At 42.0% G+C, this 17205-nt stretch overlaps 1 protein-coding gene across 2 annotated transcripts in view; it reads right to left on the bottom strand.

Annotated features, from left to right (window-relative positions):
* The window catches only part of PHKB (phosphorylase kinase regulatory subunit beta), a 114170-nt gene that overhangs the window by 46802 nt on the left and 50163 nt on the right, over positions 1 to 17205 (bottom strand). For both annotated transcript variants that reach the window (XM_032230842.1, XM_032230843.1), the window contains 7 exons: positions 16483 to 16680; positions 14073 to 14130; positions 10973 to 11050; positions 10237 to 10395; positions 9113 to 9207; positions 2530 to 2585; positions 978 to 1071 (listed from right to left, as the gene is read on the bottom strand). In XM_032230842.1, the coding sequence (XP_032086733.1) occupies positions 978 to 1071; positions 2530 to 2585; positions 9113 to 9207; positions 10237 to 10395; positions 10973 to 11050; positions 14073 to 14130; positions 16483 to 16680 (738 nt within the window). The remainder of the gene's footprint in view (positions 1 to 977; positions 1072 to 2529; positions 2586 to 9112; positions 9208 to 10236; positions 10396 to 10972; positions 11051 to 14072; positions 14131 to 16482; positions 16681 to 17205) is intronic.

Raw genomic sequence — 17205 nt, 5'->3', positions numbered from 1 at the left:
TCCTAGTAATAAAACCTGTGTTTATTTGTGTGTGTGTGTGTATGTGCGCGCGCGCGCGTATGTGTGTGTGTGTGTGTGTGTGTGTGTGTGTGTGTACGCACGGATGCATCAGAGGTGGTATTCAGCAGGTTCTGACCAGTTCTGGAGAACCGGTAGCGGAAATTTTGAATAGTTTGGAGAACCGGTAAATACCACCTCTGGCTGGCCCCACCCCATCTATTATCTGCCTCCTGAGTCCCAGCTGACAGTAAACTTCCCCTGGAGTGGGGAGGGAATTGGAGATTTTACAGTATCCTTTCCCTGGAGTGGGAAGGGAATTGGAGATTTCGCAGTATCCTTCCCCTGGAGTGGGGAAGGAATGGGGATTTTGCAGTATCCTTCCCCTGGAGTGGGGAAGGAATGGAGATTTCGCAGTATCCTTCCCCTGGAGTGGGGAAGGAATGGGGATTTCGCAGTATCCTTCCCCAGGAGTGGGGAGGGAATTGGAGATTTTACAGTATCCTTCCCCTGGAGTGGGGAGGGAATGGGGATTTTACAGTATCCTTCCCCTGGACTGGGGAGGGAATTGGAAAGTTTACAGTATCCTTCCCCTGGAGTGGGGAGGGAATTGGAGATTTTACAATATCCTTCCCCTGGAGTGGAGAGGGAATTGGAGATTTTACAATATCCTTCCCCTGGAGTGGGGAGGGAATTGGAGATTTTACAGTATCCTTCCCCTGGAGTGGGTAGAGAATTGGAGATTTTATAGTATCCTTCCCCTGCCACGCCCACCAAGCCAAGCCATGCCCACAGAATTTTTTAAAAAATTGAATTCCACCACTGATGTGAAACTATAGGGTTTTTTTTTCAATTTGACATAAATAAGACCATAATCAAAGCAATTTATCACAGCCTAGGAAACACCAGTTTTCAAAAGAAAACAAAAAGGTTTTTTTCTAAAATAAAAATAAAAAAAAGATGCTAAAGTAACAACTTACCTTCACAAGCTCCTGTTGAGGCCAAATCTGGATGGGTTCAACTTGTTGTGGTGTTTGGGTTTGGATGCCGTATGTGTTCAGAAACACCTGCAAGCTGTTGTTGTTTTCAGTGAAAACATTACAAAGGGACGTTAGTGTGACAAAACTGGAATCTGCTTTCAGTAAACCATATTTGAAAGAAACCCAGGATTCTTACTCTTAGAAATGGAAACAAAGCCAGGCTGAGTTTAAGAATCTTTATTACCGCTTCGAGACTTTCAAGGATAGAACTACCATGATCATCTTTTAACAACCCCATAATCCCTGGCGGGATGGAGTCTGGGCAACTGAATGGAGCCAGCGGAGTGTTTTACTGGCCAGACGCCGTTCCCTGTTGCCAATGCGGAGTTTTGTTCGGAAGATATATTCTCAGCGTGCCCAGAGAGAGAAATATCTGCCTCTACCTAGGATCGAACCCACAGCCTCCTGATTGTGAGGCGAGAGCTCCACCTCTAGGCCACCGCACCACTCTAAGGATAGAACTACCAGGTAGGTCCAAATATCTCCAAAGGGTCTTGGAAGGATCTGCCTGTGTTCACATGCTTGTACAACATGCTATGACAGAAGCACACCAATCATGTGGTATTCTAATGCAATGTCTTTGTTCAGCCACTTTGTTCTTCAAACTGCCTAGCTAAACCGGAAGCCTGAATATGGTTCGTGACAAAATTCAGATCTGAACCAAGAATTCTTCCCAATCCATCATTCTTGAGATCAGTTCTGGAGCAGGGGACTTGGACTTCACTGGAGGTTTGGGCTGGATCTTGAAACCCGTTGAGTTAACTAATTTGTTGGTCTGGAAAGGGAGAAGCCAAGCTCCTGATTTTAATTTCCAGCCTGACTCAGCAAAATCCACAGGTTTCGCTCTACTTCCTTCTGTTCTAACCGAGGCTTCCCAAGGGCATGAAGCAAACTCCTCATTTTATTAATTTACTGCGAATTCTCCTTATTCATGTCTCACAAAATCTTTCAAGGGAGGATTTACAGTCACAGACCTTATCTGTTTTGGAGAGCTACCAGGCCGATATCTGAAGAACTTGGCAAAGAGTCTCAGAGAGTCACGAACCAATTAAGTGAACTAATTGTCTCCTGCAAACTCCACTCCCCTTTTTCTCCTCTTTTATTTCTTCTGGGAGGGGCCATTCATTGTCCACCTGTGGCCTTACTCCCAAGTCGGCACTGGGATGTGCACACTGGGAAGAGGCTCCAGCTGTTCTTCTGCCTCACTGATGTCTGACTCCAAAGGCAACTGATAAGTGGCATACAGCTCTGGCCCCTTCTCTGCCTTCAACACAGAGCCCTCGTCCGAGCCTCCCCCAGACTCCAGGACTGACCCATGTTCCTCCCCAACCTCCTCACTGTCCGAATCTGCTGATAGCTCCGCTGGCCAGCCACAACACATTCACCCACAGAGTCTCTGAAGATCATGGTGTTTCCATCTAAAGTACCAAAATCACCAACTGGCACACTGAAAACCAACCAGTGGCATTTATTGGTGACCTGAAGGACTTACCGCTGGCTTTCGGCAATCAATGCAACGTGGACCACGAGGTCATTTTCCAAGGGACCCTAAAAAGGATAAGAAGAAAAAATAAAATGTTTTTTTTAATTGGGATTCGCTATCTGATTGTTACCTACCACATAATGCGAAGCCAATGTGAACAATACCCATCCATTAAATATGACTGGCAATTTCCGGCTGCATGGCTGTTTTTTGTTCATTCTTTATTGCCTGCTAATCAATTTGGTTATGCAAACAAGAGAAAGGAACATCAGGGGAACAAGACGCATAAATCTCAGTGCCACCTGAGGAGCTGCGCTGTCAATAATTTTTTTGAACGATGCGCTATTGAAATGGTAGCAAAAGATTCTTCCTCTTTTTTTTTTACTCTTGTGGTGAAGCAGGAAAAAGAAGAAACCACGAGCTATTGATTTATTAGACTTGTGCATCATTTTTTTTTTAAAAAAAAGCATTTTCTACTAGTCCATGAATGTAATGCTCCCAGTTATCTCTCAGCAGTGGTATATAATTTTGATGTATAACAGATGTTCTATGAAGCAGACAGCCTCCATGACTGCACATGTAGAATTTATTTATCCAAAATGTCCTTTTCATTCATTTTATGGGCATATTCCATATGTGGATTTGTTTGAGTATAGCGATGAGACCCCCATCCATAGAAAAGACAATGGGATTGTCACTGCCTATCAACCATTGTTGGGTTGCAGGCGATATGCCCCAGTACGCGCGTATCGGAGCCAGCCCGGAACACGGGATACCATTCCGGTACGGTGCTCCGGAGGGCCCACGGGCCCGCCCGAGCTCCTTACCGGAGTTTAAAGGCTTTTGCGCTTCTGCGCAGGCACATGGCGCATACAGCCTGTGCAATGCTCCGCGGAGCAGCTGGAGCATCATGGAGCATCACGGAAGCGCTTGAACGCATGCGCGCACTACACGCGTCCATGAGGACACTGCCGGCCCCGTTCCAACTGTACCAGTTGGAACGGGATTTGCAACCCACCACTGCTATCAACATACCAGAACTTGGTGGTCTGATTTAAGACACCAGCAGGGCATCAACTATACTTTTAGCTGTAGGGCTTTTAATTGGGCAACTTCGGTTAGTGTGATAATAGTACAAAATAAGAAGGGACACAATGGCTAAGACACTGAGCTTGCCTGAGATCCAACCTTAAAATAAAAAATAGAATAATAGAGTTGGAAGGGACCTTGGAGGTCTTCTAGTCCAATCCCCTGCCTAGGCAGGAAACCTTACACCACTTCAGACAAATGGAGCATTCACAACTTCTGGAGGCAGGTTGTTCCACTGGTTTATTGTTCTCACTGTCAGGAAATGTCTCCTCAGTTCTAAATTGCTTCTCTCCTTGATTAGTTTCCACTCATTGCTTATTGTTCTACTCTCAGGTGCCTTGGGGAATAGTTTGACTCCCTCTTCTTTGTGGCAACCCCTGAGATATTGAAAGACTGCTATCATGTCTCCCCTGGTCCTTCTTTTCATTAAACTAGACATTTCCAGTTCCTGCAACTGTTCTTCATGTGTTTTTGGCCTCTAGTCCTCTAATCATCTTTCTTCTCTGCATTCTTTCTAGAGTCTCCACATCTTTTTTACATCGTGGCAACCAAAACTGAATGCAGTATTCCAAGTGTGGCCCTACCTAGGCATTATAAAGTGGTATTAACACTTTGGGGGTATTGAGAAAGGTATGCATGGAATGTGCTTTTGAACGTGGCAGTTCTCCCTACTTCCTGCCCATGGCAACTCGAGAGCAGACCATGAATGCTTTCGGAGTTGACATATGATTTGTTTCTTGAGTCTGTGATCCTGTTTTTGTTTGTTTTTTGACTGAGACAAAACAAAATGCTGGAATGGAGATATTTTATGACTGGAAGCAAAAGAATCAACATCTTTAGACAGCTCCAGAGAACTGCTACTGTCTGTTCCTGTCTATGCCACAGAACGTTTTAGAACTCAAATATGAAGCCCTTTTTATGAAATCCACTTCAGTTGAAAAATGGGAGGTTTATAAGAAAAAAAACAATTCATATGAATTACCCAAAACACGTTATTGTTCCTCTGTTGTAGGAGACAACTGTTTTAAATGCAGATGAGCATTTTTACATACGGAGCCATTCATGCTTGAATTCCAGCTATGGGGAAAAAAAGAATCACAGCCCTTCAATAGATCTGCTTTCGTGATAGGCTTTTAGAAAAAGTGCCATTTTCTATAAAATAGCTTCTATCCCAAATCTAAAGTTTGATTAAGTTGTTTTATTACTAATGAGAACTACACAAGCTTCATTAATGAATGAGATTGCCTTTTAAAAGAAACTCCAATTTTGTCTGATTGGCTTTTACGAAGCTATCTAGTATTAGATAGATAGATAGACAGATAGATAGATAGATAGAATAGGGAGGGAGGGAGGGAGGGAGGGAGGGAGGGAGGGAGGGAGGGAGGGAGGGAGAGAGAGAGAGAGAGAGAGAGAGAGAGAGAGAGAGAGAGAGAGAGAGAGAGAGAGATGACTAAATGGATTTCCTTAATTTGCTTTGGAACAAAAATGAGATAGCTTAATCCTTTGTAGTAAACTCTTTGTAGAGGACAGGAAAGTTTCTGAATTCACAATGAAGCTTCCAGCTTCGAATTCCGTGGTTAGGGAATTCAGTTTCTTAATACTTTCAAAGCAAACATGGGCAAAAGCTTTTTTAAAACCTTCAGATATCTATTGCTCATCTTCTATGAACTAGTATAAAAATACACTGAGATAGAAGCCAGCATATCCCAGGTTTGAGAGAACCATTATGTTAGCCCAATTCAGATGCTGTAAAGAGGATGGCCTTGATAGAAAAATGGTAGATATCTTACCAAATAGACAAGAAGGAAAGTAGTCCTTAAACCCAAACAATAAAGAATGCAAAAAATGTCTCAAGCACCCCCTAATTCACATGAGTATAGGAGATGGAGGAAATAAAGCATAATTAGACTCGCAATCTTCTGTAATTATAGTGTCAACTCGCAAAGCATCCCTGGCCTGCTTTTGAGTTGCCATAGGCGGGGGGGGAGAGAACTGATTGGAGCAGCACAGCAGCCACAACCAGAAGCACATTCCATGCATATCTTTCTCAAGGCTGTCTCCCAGGTTACCTGCAATAGGCAGAGATGCGTGATCTCTACAGCCCGCAAAAGTGCTCTATTGGAGAATGTGATTTATGACACACCCTGCTGGGAGATGTGCAAACAGGGTCACACTTGGGCCGTACATTACATGGGGTCAGAGCTGGCTTCATTTGGGTAGTGCCAACATGTTGCTCCTAATAAATAACTGGATTTCTTTTGAAACTTGGCTTGAGGCTCATTATTTAATTAGGGCATCCATGAGAACCCTGACATATAGTCAATTTTAATACAAGTAGTTTTAATGTGGAGTTGATTTCTTATCTAAACCTTAGAGCTGAAGGTGCCTTCCTGTCAGGTATGAAGAATCAGGAACCAAACATTAAGTTCCAGTTAAGCAGATTGACTATTTGTGCGATCAGCACTAAATTGGCACTAGATAAGAGTTAATGGAATTCAAAAGGGGTTGAACTTAAAATGCTTGTGGGAATATAATGATTCTAGGCTGATTGCTCCCTTGATTCTACCCAGCTCCGCCTGACTTTCTCCTACATCACCTGGACCGATCAAGACAGTGAACAAGTATTCATTCACTTGGAAAAGCGTTGACTTTTGTGTAGTGCAGTGAATAATATTTCCATGTGCTTTATTCTTATCTGAAATCAAAGGACAAATATAGCTGAGTCATGTCTTGTGAGCCTTCTGCTGAGAAAGCCAAATCCCGAATAAGGGAATAAATGTCTGGAGAACAAAGATTTACAGCCAAGCTGGAAGAGAAACCTGTTAACTGGTTTCAATCCAGATAACGGCTTTGCAGCTAAAAGGAATTAAAACAAATACTTAATGGAATGCCGGTAAATTCCAAAAATCCAACAAAACAACTTGATTTATTGAACTGCAAACAAATAGAAGGTAAGAGTTGTGAAGAAGAAATTAAGGTAAGATACAGTCTTGCCTACTTAAAAATAAATGTGTTAGGTAAGTTAAATTGATTTGGCTGCCTTAACTTCTCTGCAAACCTAAAAAAATATGAGGAGATTCACAGAGTCTACCATAACCTCATAAATTTTGTGAGCTGTGTATCAATACACTTAAGTGAGTGGAGAATCGTTTCACTTGCTACTGTAGAACTTTCCCAGGAATCAACCCTCAGGCCTACTAACTTTGATCATAGCCATTGTAAATCTCAGACCGTCGCTAACCCAATGGTTGTAAGTCAAGGACCTGTAGTTGAAGGTGCCTGAGCTGTAGCTTTTAAAAAGAATGTAGTGGGAGAGCCAGTGAATTTAACAACCAAAACACAAGCACAGGGTCTCTATGGGGGGAAAAATAAACTCACCAATGCCAGAATATTCATGAACCGGCAGAGACATGGTAACAAGGTCAGCCAATGAATAAGGCTTAGTAACAAGGTCAGCCAATTGGGGAGCTGAAACAGTATGGAGTCTGGGTGTGGCTTAGTTCTGAACTGAAACTAAAAGAAATTCATTCTCTGTCTAGCTTGCCTGTGTTTGAACTTGCTTACAATCGCTACTTTCTACCATGTTGGAAGAACCTGCTTCTTGGCATTGTATATATTACTTCATGTGTTATTATGTATATAAATAAGTTAATGAATCCTGAAGAATCAGTTATCTCTGTGTACCAGGGGTGGGTTTCTCGCCCCGTTCCAACCAGTTCGGTTGGAACGGGGCCGGCGGCGTCCTCGTGCACGCGCGTGGTGCACGCATACGTACTAGCGTCTGTGCGATGCTCCAGCTGCTCCTGGAGGATCGCGCAGGTGCTGTATGCGTCCTGCACATGCGTGGAAGCACAGAACTCGTCAAAACTGGGTAAGGAGCGCGGGCGGGCAGGTGGGCCCTTCGCCATTCCCAGAAGTTACTTACTTCTGGGTTCGCCGACCAACCGGTTCGCGGGGACCGCCGCGAACCGGTTGAAACCCACCCCTGCTGTGTACTTTCTGGATGTGATTTCTCCAACAAACTCTAACAACCAATGCATCTCACATAAGCAATTCTTTTTATATGTTTTGTCCAGGTTGGGTGTTTGTTTGTTTTTTGAAAGAAAACAAAATTTAATAAATTATAGGACAGGCTCCTGATGGATGCTTGCTAATCATCATGTTAAGGTCTTAGCTATTTACCCAGCACTGAGAGTTATTTCAGCTCCAATAGTTATTCTTTTAACTAGGCGTAGCCTGGGGAGACATTGATATAATTTTAGTAAACCAACTGGAATAACCCAGTCTGCTGGCTTATAAAAACTGGCATACAAATAAACACACACACACAAACACACACACACTGTATTTTTCGGAGTATAAGAAGCACCTTTTTCCCTCAAAAAAAGAGGGAAATCTGGGTGCATCTTATACACTGAATATAGCATTTTTGGCCTCCTGAAACTCCTCCCCCTTTGCAAGAATGGCCCTGCATAGCCTTTAGGAGGCTTCCAGAGTGCTCCTGGGGGGCTGGGGAGGGAAAAAATGAGAGAAAAACGGGCCATTTGGGGCTCATTTTTGCTCCTCCCCCCCCCAGCTCCCAGGAGTACTCTACAAGCTTCCTAAAGGCTATTCATGTCCTCTTTTTTTGACAAAAAATGGGCCCATTTTTGCAAAAAAACCAGGCCATTTTTGGGAGGTCTGCAGAGTATAAAAACTTATTTTTAAAATTTGCCTCTTCAAAATCTTGGGGCGTCTAATACTCCGGTGTGTCTTATACTCTGGAAAATACTAGATAGATTAGATAGATTAGATAGATTAGATAGATTAGATAGATTAGATAGATTAGATAGATTAGATAGATTAGATAGATTAGATAGATTAGATAGATTAGATAGATTAGATAGATTAGATAGATTAGATAGATTAGATAGATTAGATAGATTAGATAGATTAGATAGATTAGATAGGTAGGTAGGTAGATAATAGACAGATGATAGGTAGGTAGGTAGGTAGGTAGGTAGGTAGGTAGATAAATAGATAGATAGATAGATAGATAGATAGATAGATAGATAGATAGATAGATAGATAGATAGATAATAGATAGATGATAGATAGATGATAGATAGATGATAGGTAGGTAGGTAGGTAGGTAGGTAGGTAGGTAGGTAGGTAGGTAGGTAAATAGATAGATAGATAGATGATAGATAGATAGATGATAGATAGATAGATAGATAGATAGATAGATAGATAGATAGATAGATTTGCTTGTGTGTGTGTGTGTGCGCACAATCTCTTCTGTATGTACACACACACACACACACACACACATTATTGGGGCCATCTATTCCAACACTGAAAAGTAGACCAAACTTTGCAAAGAGTTATTATATAAGCAATTTATTCTACGCTCATCACAGACTAATCCAAGATTATATCTTTTACAAAAATGTTAGGGATCAACAATTTCCTCCACAGTAATGGATTTTTTTTTTCATACGTCAGTAGATAAAGACATGCATACCTGATTTGAGTATCGCATGCTGACGTTCCGCTGATCTTGAGGAGGAATGAAGCGGCTCACCGGGTCGATATCTTTAATGCTTACTAAACCATCAACTGAAAGCAAAACCACCACCATCAGTTATTTGTCAACGGGTCATTAAAAGCATTTGCCACCACTGTACAATTTATTACTCCGAGATACGCAAGAAGAACCGAGATCAGGGTCTGATCGTAAACCAAAAGGACAATGAAATGTAGTAGCTAGTCCCTAGGTTTATTGAATGCATCCAAGCTCAGTTTTGCCAGAACAGATTGCACACCCAGGAGGATCAGGAGTAGAATAGAGAGAGAATAGAATAAAACTTTTTTTTAATATATAAGTATAAATTACTTATATATTATATAGGTATGTGTTCTGACCCCCTCCTCCGTCCAGTAATGAATGCCGAGACAAGCTTAACTGGAATGTATTTTAATAGCAAGACAACAAAACCTCGGTGGCTGAAAGCCAAGCAAAACAAAAGATAAGGACCTTGGCAGCAACTCAGACAAACTCAGGCAGCAATAAACACAGATAAGGCTTGGCAGCAATCCAGCCTGCCAAGCTCACAGTAATGTCCTCCGACATTCAATCCTGCGTTGACTTCTGCAAAGAGGGCTGTGTGCACAAGTAGCTTTTATAGTCTGGAGAGGAGCCTAATGACCACCAGCTGAGTACAATCACCTCCTGTAATTGCGTAATTGTTCCTGACGCCTAGTAGCGCTTCGATGGCGTGCATCCAGGAACAACTCACTACTGGCCTCCGGCGCACTCTCCCTTGTCTCCTCCCCACTGGTCCAAGGCTCAGGTGCCTCCTGGTGGCCAACCAGCCTCTCTGCGCCCTGCTCGGAGTCGGAACCCTGTCCAGGGTCCTCCACATCCTCCAGAGCCAACTCAGAGGGCCCCTCGCTGTTGGAGTCTGGTGGCAGCTCCAACGGCACCTGCTGGGCCACAACAGGTATGTAAGTCTAAGGGGTATTGCTAAAAGATTCCTCAGTGGTCCAGGAACTTCCCCACACAGCTTCTAAAACTCATGAAGTCACCAGGTGCAAATACACCAAATAGGAGGACGTTCTGATTCTTTGGTAATTATGCTTACTTACCGAGAAGTTTGGCAATAATATAGAGGGACTGTCCCAACAGGAAAAACTTTCCATCCCGTCCGTGGTTGCTAGGAAACCTTTTCTGGCTGCCCGGATTTTTCTTTTCCAGTTCAACAAAATCAGCTGGCACGTGGTAATATTTAGGTACAACTGGATAACCTACAAATGTTTAAACAGACTAGTTAAAGAGGAATAAATGGAGGGGCAAGGGGCGGTTCGGAGGGGGGGGAAACAAGGTGAAAAATAAATAAACAAACATATGTATGAAAACGAAGCACAGTGAATGAAGCAACACTAGCGGTGCTAATCATCATTCTGTGCTGCAGCTCAATAAAGATACAAACTGCCATCTCGATTTACACCTTGAGTGAACAGATGCGATGCCTATAAACTAGTTCAAGGAGGAGGAGGAGGAGGAGGAAAAAAATAAGGTAATGTTTGACAGATGGAAAAGACTGTGCTTTTTTTTTAGCGGTACCACTGTGATGCTGGTGCTACAGATCAGAAATATTTACAACTGCTATTAGTGAAATGAAAAGCCATAATGAAAACGGAGCTCAGGAATGATACAGAAAAAAATTCATCTGCATTCTTCAATACAGTGCTTTAAACCCGATACCTCAATACCAGAGTTCTACCAGTTAAGTACTTGAGTCTTTTTCCTAGCATTGGACTTGCATTTGCTACATTGATTGAAAACATGCTTTGAGGACTTCTGATCCAGAGATCTCCATACCTTCAGCTGATTGTTGTAATAAAGGATCCAGAAGGTTCTGGTATTCTTTGACTTGCTCAGGGTTACCTCGGAAGACCCCTAAAAGTAATCCAAGGACACTTTATTAGCAAGACTCGTCCCTTCCTAGTTGAGTCAGTTCTCATAAAAAGGCCCATCACCATTTCAGAGAGCCGTGATCAAAGGTAAAGAGCCTTTATTTTCAAAACTAAATGACAGAGGGGTGAAACATGTCAAAATATTCATGAACTGGCAGAGACATGGTAACAAGGTCAGCCAATGAATAAGGCTTAGTAGGAAGGTCAGCCAAGGGGAGCTAAAACAGCTTGGAGCCTGGGCGTGGTTTAGCCCTGCAGTTCTGAGTGCTGTGCTGAGAACTGAAACTGAAACTAGTCTGTCTGCAACCCTGAACTGAAAAATGAAATTGTTCTCCGCTGTTGGTATTGTATACTCTGTGTGTGTGTGTGTGTGTGTGTGTGTTTGTGTGTGTACACGCATGTATAATCTTTATTGTCCTTGTATTTAAATATAACGAAATTGGTTGTAACCTCACTGGTGAAAAATTGTAACAGAAACGAAAAAAGAAAGAAAAAGAAAGAAAGAAACTAGCGTGTGCATGGAGTGATTGTGGTTGTATTTAAAAGTCTGACAGCCCAAGGATTGAAACTATCTTTAAACCTGTTTGTTTGGCTGGCTGTACTTTGATGTCTTCTGCCTGATGGTAGAAGTGCAAAGAGAGACACTGACCAGGGTGTGAATCCTCTCTGAGTATCTCCCTTACTCTGCTAAAGGAGCGAGACCTGGTGATGTCATCCAGTGGTGTCAGAGGGCAACCAATGGTTTCTTGTGCCGGATTGATCACTCTCTGTAGTGATGCCTTCCTGTCCGCAGCTGTCAAACCAGCATACCATATTCTTATATATACTTAGTTGTGGTTGTAAGTCAAGGACTACTTTTATGTCAATACAGCTTACATTTTGCCCTTGGATAGGGCTGACACGGACAGACCGGGGCTTAACCCTGGCTACTCCTCAATTTGGCAAAGGACACCAAAACCACAAACTGTGGCTTGCAGCTGACAAAGATCAGAGAGAAATCCCATGTAAGAAAAGGGGGAAATGGAAGGGTAGGCGGGAGGGAGGGCTCGCAAGCGATTTTCCTATTACTCATTCTCTCTATCATATATAGGCATACATATAATTTTTCATGGATTATATTGTAATACCCACTACTTCCCTAGTTTGAAAATAATTTTCTGGGTAGGTAGGGGGTTATGAAATAGCAGATGGACTTCCTGCCGTTTTGTCATGATTACAATGTTAGGCTTTGATCTGTACAGAATTTTATTTTAGCGACATTTTTCTATAATTCACACTTTGCCAGCTGTTCAATTTCCTCTTTCTGGGGGGGGGGGGGGAGAGAAGGGAGGCTGGAAACTTTGTAGATTTCAAATTTTGCATTTCCTTGAAGATAAATGTTATCTTCCTTGAAGATAAATGTCTTTGAAGCTACATGAGATTTTAATAAAAGTCATCTATTCGATTGTAACCGTAGGCTGATCTCCGAAAATCCAAAACCGGCTGGCAGATATGTAAACAGGATTATACTAGATGCTCACAAGGGAAGATCTACCTAAAGCAACCTTCTGCAGGTTCATTGACCTGGCTGGAAATGATGGGAGAGGAGTTCCAATTATTTCCTGTTGACCTTGATGGAAAGGCTCTTGTAGGAAACACAATGCTGTTTCTGCATTAGAGGCATCCCAAAACTTTTTTTCAAAATTTCCAAACCATAAAGAAAAAAAACACTTTAGCTTGTTACCCTTAAAGGTAAATGTCCCCTTGCACATATGTGCTAGCCGTTCCTGACTCTAGGTGGCGGTGCTCATCTCTGTTTCAAAGCCGAAGAGCCAGCACTGTCCGAAGACGTCTCCGTGGTCATGTGGCCGGCATGACTCAATGCCAAAGGCGCCCGGAACGCTGTTCCCTTCCCACCAAAGGTGGTTCCTATTTTTCTACTTGCATTTTTTAACGTGCTTTCGAACTGCTAGGTTGGCAGAAGCTGGGACAAGTCACGGGAGCTCACTCCGTTACCCGATGCTAGGGATGAGAATTGCCGAACTGCCAACCTTTCTGATCAACAAGCTCAGCATCTTAGCCACTGAGCCACCGCGTCCCTTTTCTGTTACCCTTAACTATACATAAATAACTGCTCTGTGCAACCAAACAGTGAGAAATAAAGCTCACCACCGAAAATTAATTTACGCCATAAAATATAAAGGTAAAGATTTCCCCTGTCCAGCTGTCCTTGACTCTTCTTAAATGACTGTCCAGCCTCTTCTTAAAAACCTCCAGTGATGGAGTGTCCGTGATTTCTGTAGGCAAGCTGTTCCACTGGTTAATTCTCCTCCTTGTTAGGAAGTTTCTCCTTAATTCCAGGCTGCTTCTCTCTTTGATCAGTTTCCAACCACTGCTTCTTGTCCTGCCCTTCGGTGCTTTGGAGACTAATTGGACCGCCTCTTCTTTGTGGCAGCCTTCAAATATTGCAATACTGCTCTCATGTCACCCCTAATTCTTCTTTTCTTTATACTAGCCGGACCTAAAACCTGCAGCCGTTCTTTATATGGTTGAGTCTCTAGAGAATTAGGGGTGACTCATCCCCATTTCTTAGTATTGTGCAAAGACATTTCCATGGTCGTGGGACCACATGCCAAGGGACACAGAATGCTGTCACCTTCCCACTGAAGTGGTACCTATTTATCTATTCGCATTTGCATGCTTTTGAACGGCTAGGTTGGCAGGAGCTGGAGCAAGGAACGGGGAGCTTTCCCCATCTTGCAGCGTTTGGGACTCAAACCTAAGCTTTCCAGCTGACAAACTCAGCATCTTTTAACTGCTGAGCCATCCTCTCAACCGCATAACTAAATTCATTTTACTTACGTAGCTGCAGCATTATTACTGAAAATTTGGCATAAACAATTACAATCTATCTCTTGGTTTGCATATATATGCGTATCTACACACACACAAACACATCCATCCATTTATTTCTGCACATTCCAACCCTCTTCCCCAACACAATAAGAACACAAAATCATACTTACCATCAATCATCATAAAAATAAAAAACACAGGAAATTCGCATTCAATGCCATCAAAGAGCTGAAAGTTGTTTTAAAAAGAAAAAAATAAAAATAAATAAATATATATATATATAAAAGGCGTGCTACAGTTTTATTTACGGAAACATATTCAAGCAATCTATTACAAGTTCAAAGGAATGAAAGATACACATGGAAACAAATTATTCTTTTTAAGTACAACAACAACAACTTACATGAAGAAAGAGAGGAGGGGAAAAAAATAATTCATCTGTCTACATTTTTTAAAAAAAAAAATCCAACCCTTTCAAAATGCGAAACCACAATTTTATGAGTAAGATTTATCGCATCGTGCTTCCCCGCAAAGAAATTCCATTTAAATTAAAAATAATATGAAAAGAAAAGTGAAGGAAAAAGGAGAACTTCAATTCAGACAGCTCTTAATGGAAAGCATTAATATTCAGTGCCGTATCAAAATTTTATTATTAATACACTCCAGTCTGTAGCCAGCTGTGAAATTAAATAAAATGATAAATAATGTGACTATCTGTGACAGGAAAGAAACTATACATTGAGCTTGAAATGCAAACACAGTCACCTTTAAACAAATATCTCAGGAAGAAACGGGCTGATGCAATATATTAAGTATTGCACATTCAAACTGCAAGCTTGTCTCCTTCAGTAAAATAGATGGCAAGCAAATGCCAGAGTTAATAGCTTGTATGATTTGTTTAACTTCTTCCCACTCCACTTGATACATCAAAACAATGAACATTTTCTTTGGGTTCTGTCAAAACATGCAACAACATCAGGAGAACATGGAGAAGAACGTCCAAAGAACACGAGAAGAACATCTAAAACTCAACTTCTCTCCGTAGATTTGACAGAGCTAGGCCAGGTTGAAGTTGAATCGAAGGGATGAAGGCATTCTGTGCTACTTGTCCACGGAATGGGACAACGTCCCATGGCTGACTCACCAGGGGACAATTCACTGTGGCCAACTCACTACAGGACAATTCAACAATCCAAATTCAGGTATTTGAAATAATTTAAAAACTGCTTTGATTTTTGTCATTCGTTTTTCATTTTGTCCCTCCTTTCGCATTCCTACTTTAACGATTCTATTCCACCAATTTCTTGATATTAGTGTGCCTTTTGTCCCCATGGCAAGTTGCCCTGTGGTGAGTTAACCTGTGGTGAGTTGGAGATAACAACCTGTTGCAGGTCCACGTGTCCTGCCCTATGTATTTCTGTCTCCATACAGGTAGATTACATTTTGGAATAGGGTACATGGTTCAGGTAATTCTTCATCACACAGGTATAATACAAATGATACACTCCTCATCCCTTTGCATTGAAAATGAGCGAAAGGAATACATATTGTCACTTGTACATGGATAAAATAGCTATGAGATGAGCTTGGCTACTAGCTATCCAATCTCTTCTTACTAACTAACGGATCAATGGTATTCCACTTGCTCAAAGTTTATCTCCATCTTATGCCTTTCTGGAAATTCTGGACAAGGGGTGGGTGAGGAAGGTATACCTTGAATTTTCAGAAAGGAAGAACTATGATTATATCAACAATAACTCAACATTGGTTCTCTCTTTTTTTGTCAATTCAGCTGCAAGAGTGCTGAAGAGTTGTCCTTCTCTAGCAGCTTAAAAACAGACGAGATAAAAAGCATTGTTAAATCCGCAATCAGGAGTTCAACAGCCATGTCAGTAAACGGCAAATATTAGCATCCGACATTCAGAATCAAGCTAATTGCTGCTGTAAAAATGACTTAAAGTGGGCAAACCTGGAACTTCTTTTGCCTAAGGTAAAGGTTCCCCTTGCACACATGGGCTAGTCGTTCCCGACTCTAGGGGGCAGTGCTCATCTCTGCATTAGCGACCTCCCAAAACTTTTCAAAATTTCCAAATCATAAAGAAAAAAACACTTTAGCTTGTTACCCTTAAAGTAAAGGTTCCCCTCGCACATATGTGCTAGTCGTTCTTGACACTAGGGGGCGGTGCTCATCTCTGTTTCAAAGCCGAAGAGCCAGCACTGTCCGAAGACGTCTCTGTGTAATGTGTCCAAACGCCAAAGGAGCACGGAACGCTGTTCCCTTCCCACCAAAGGTGGTTCCTATTTTTCTACTTGCATTTTTTATGTGCTTTCGAACTGCTAGGTTGGCAGAAGTTGGGACAAGTCACGGGAGCTCATTCCGTTACACGGCGCTAGGGATTCAAACTGCCAAACTGCTGACCTTTCTGATCGACAAGCTCAGCGTCTTAGCCACTGCGTCCCTAGTCTTTTGCCTAGTCGTCGTAATAAACAGAGATTTTTTTTTAAAGCCACAAGTTTTGTACACTAGCATTTATGAACATGCATTCATTCTTTCCTGTATCATAGGAACAAGATCGTTACCTTAATTTCTGCCGGTTTATAGTACTGTCGATTTTTGTCCTCCAACGCGGTTCTATAGCCATCTCTCAAAAAACGCTTAAATCCATATTTTCCTTTGAGTTTTCTAACTATCTTATCAATTGTTTGACTGTACAAAGCTTCATCATCCACAGCAAATGCAGGATAGCCAATGCAAGGCAGGAGGGCAGCATCCGTGTTCTAGCATAACAAAATAATAATAATAATAAGGTACCTAAATAACGGATGAAGAGTCTCCATTCAAGACCTCTACATGGTATCTACACATTCAAAAGGTCACACATAGTAACTCCAAACCAAGTACTCCAAGTATTTCTCTGGAGATTCTCAGTCATCCAGGTGATGATTGTCCCAAAGGTGGGTTTTTTTTTTTTTCCAAAAGGCAACTGATTATTGCTTTGATGTCTTAATGTTTTTATTATTTTGAATAGGTATCTTTAATTGATATATTTGTATTTTTTAAATTTTAAACTGCCTAGAGTAGTCATCAGGCAAGATGGGCAGCATCTAAGATGGATGGATGGATGGAAGAAGAAAGGAGGGAGGGAGGGAGGGAGGGAGGGAGGGAGGGAGGGAAGGAGGGAGGGAGGGAAGGAAGGAAGGAAGGAAGGAAGGAAGGAAGGATAACTTCAGAGAAACAACACAAGATACTTTGCTGTTCTCTGAAGTCTTATATACATTTAAGGTGGAGATTCATTCCATACC

This window comes from Thamnophis elegans, chromosome 14 (assembly GCF_009769535.1).
Source record: "Thamnophis elegans isolate rThaEle1 chromosome 14, rThaEle1.pri, whole genome shotgun sequence".
NCBI classification, from domain to species: Eukaryota; Metazoa; Chordata; class Lepidosauria; order Squamata; family Colubridae; genus Thamnophis; species Thamnophis elegans.
The sequence above is the reverse complement of the archived record's forward strand: the minus strand, read 5'-3'. Positions and strand labels throughout refer to the sequence as shown.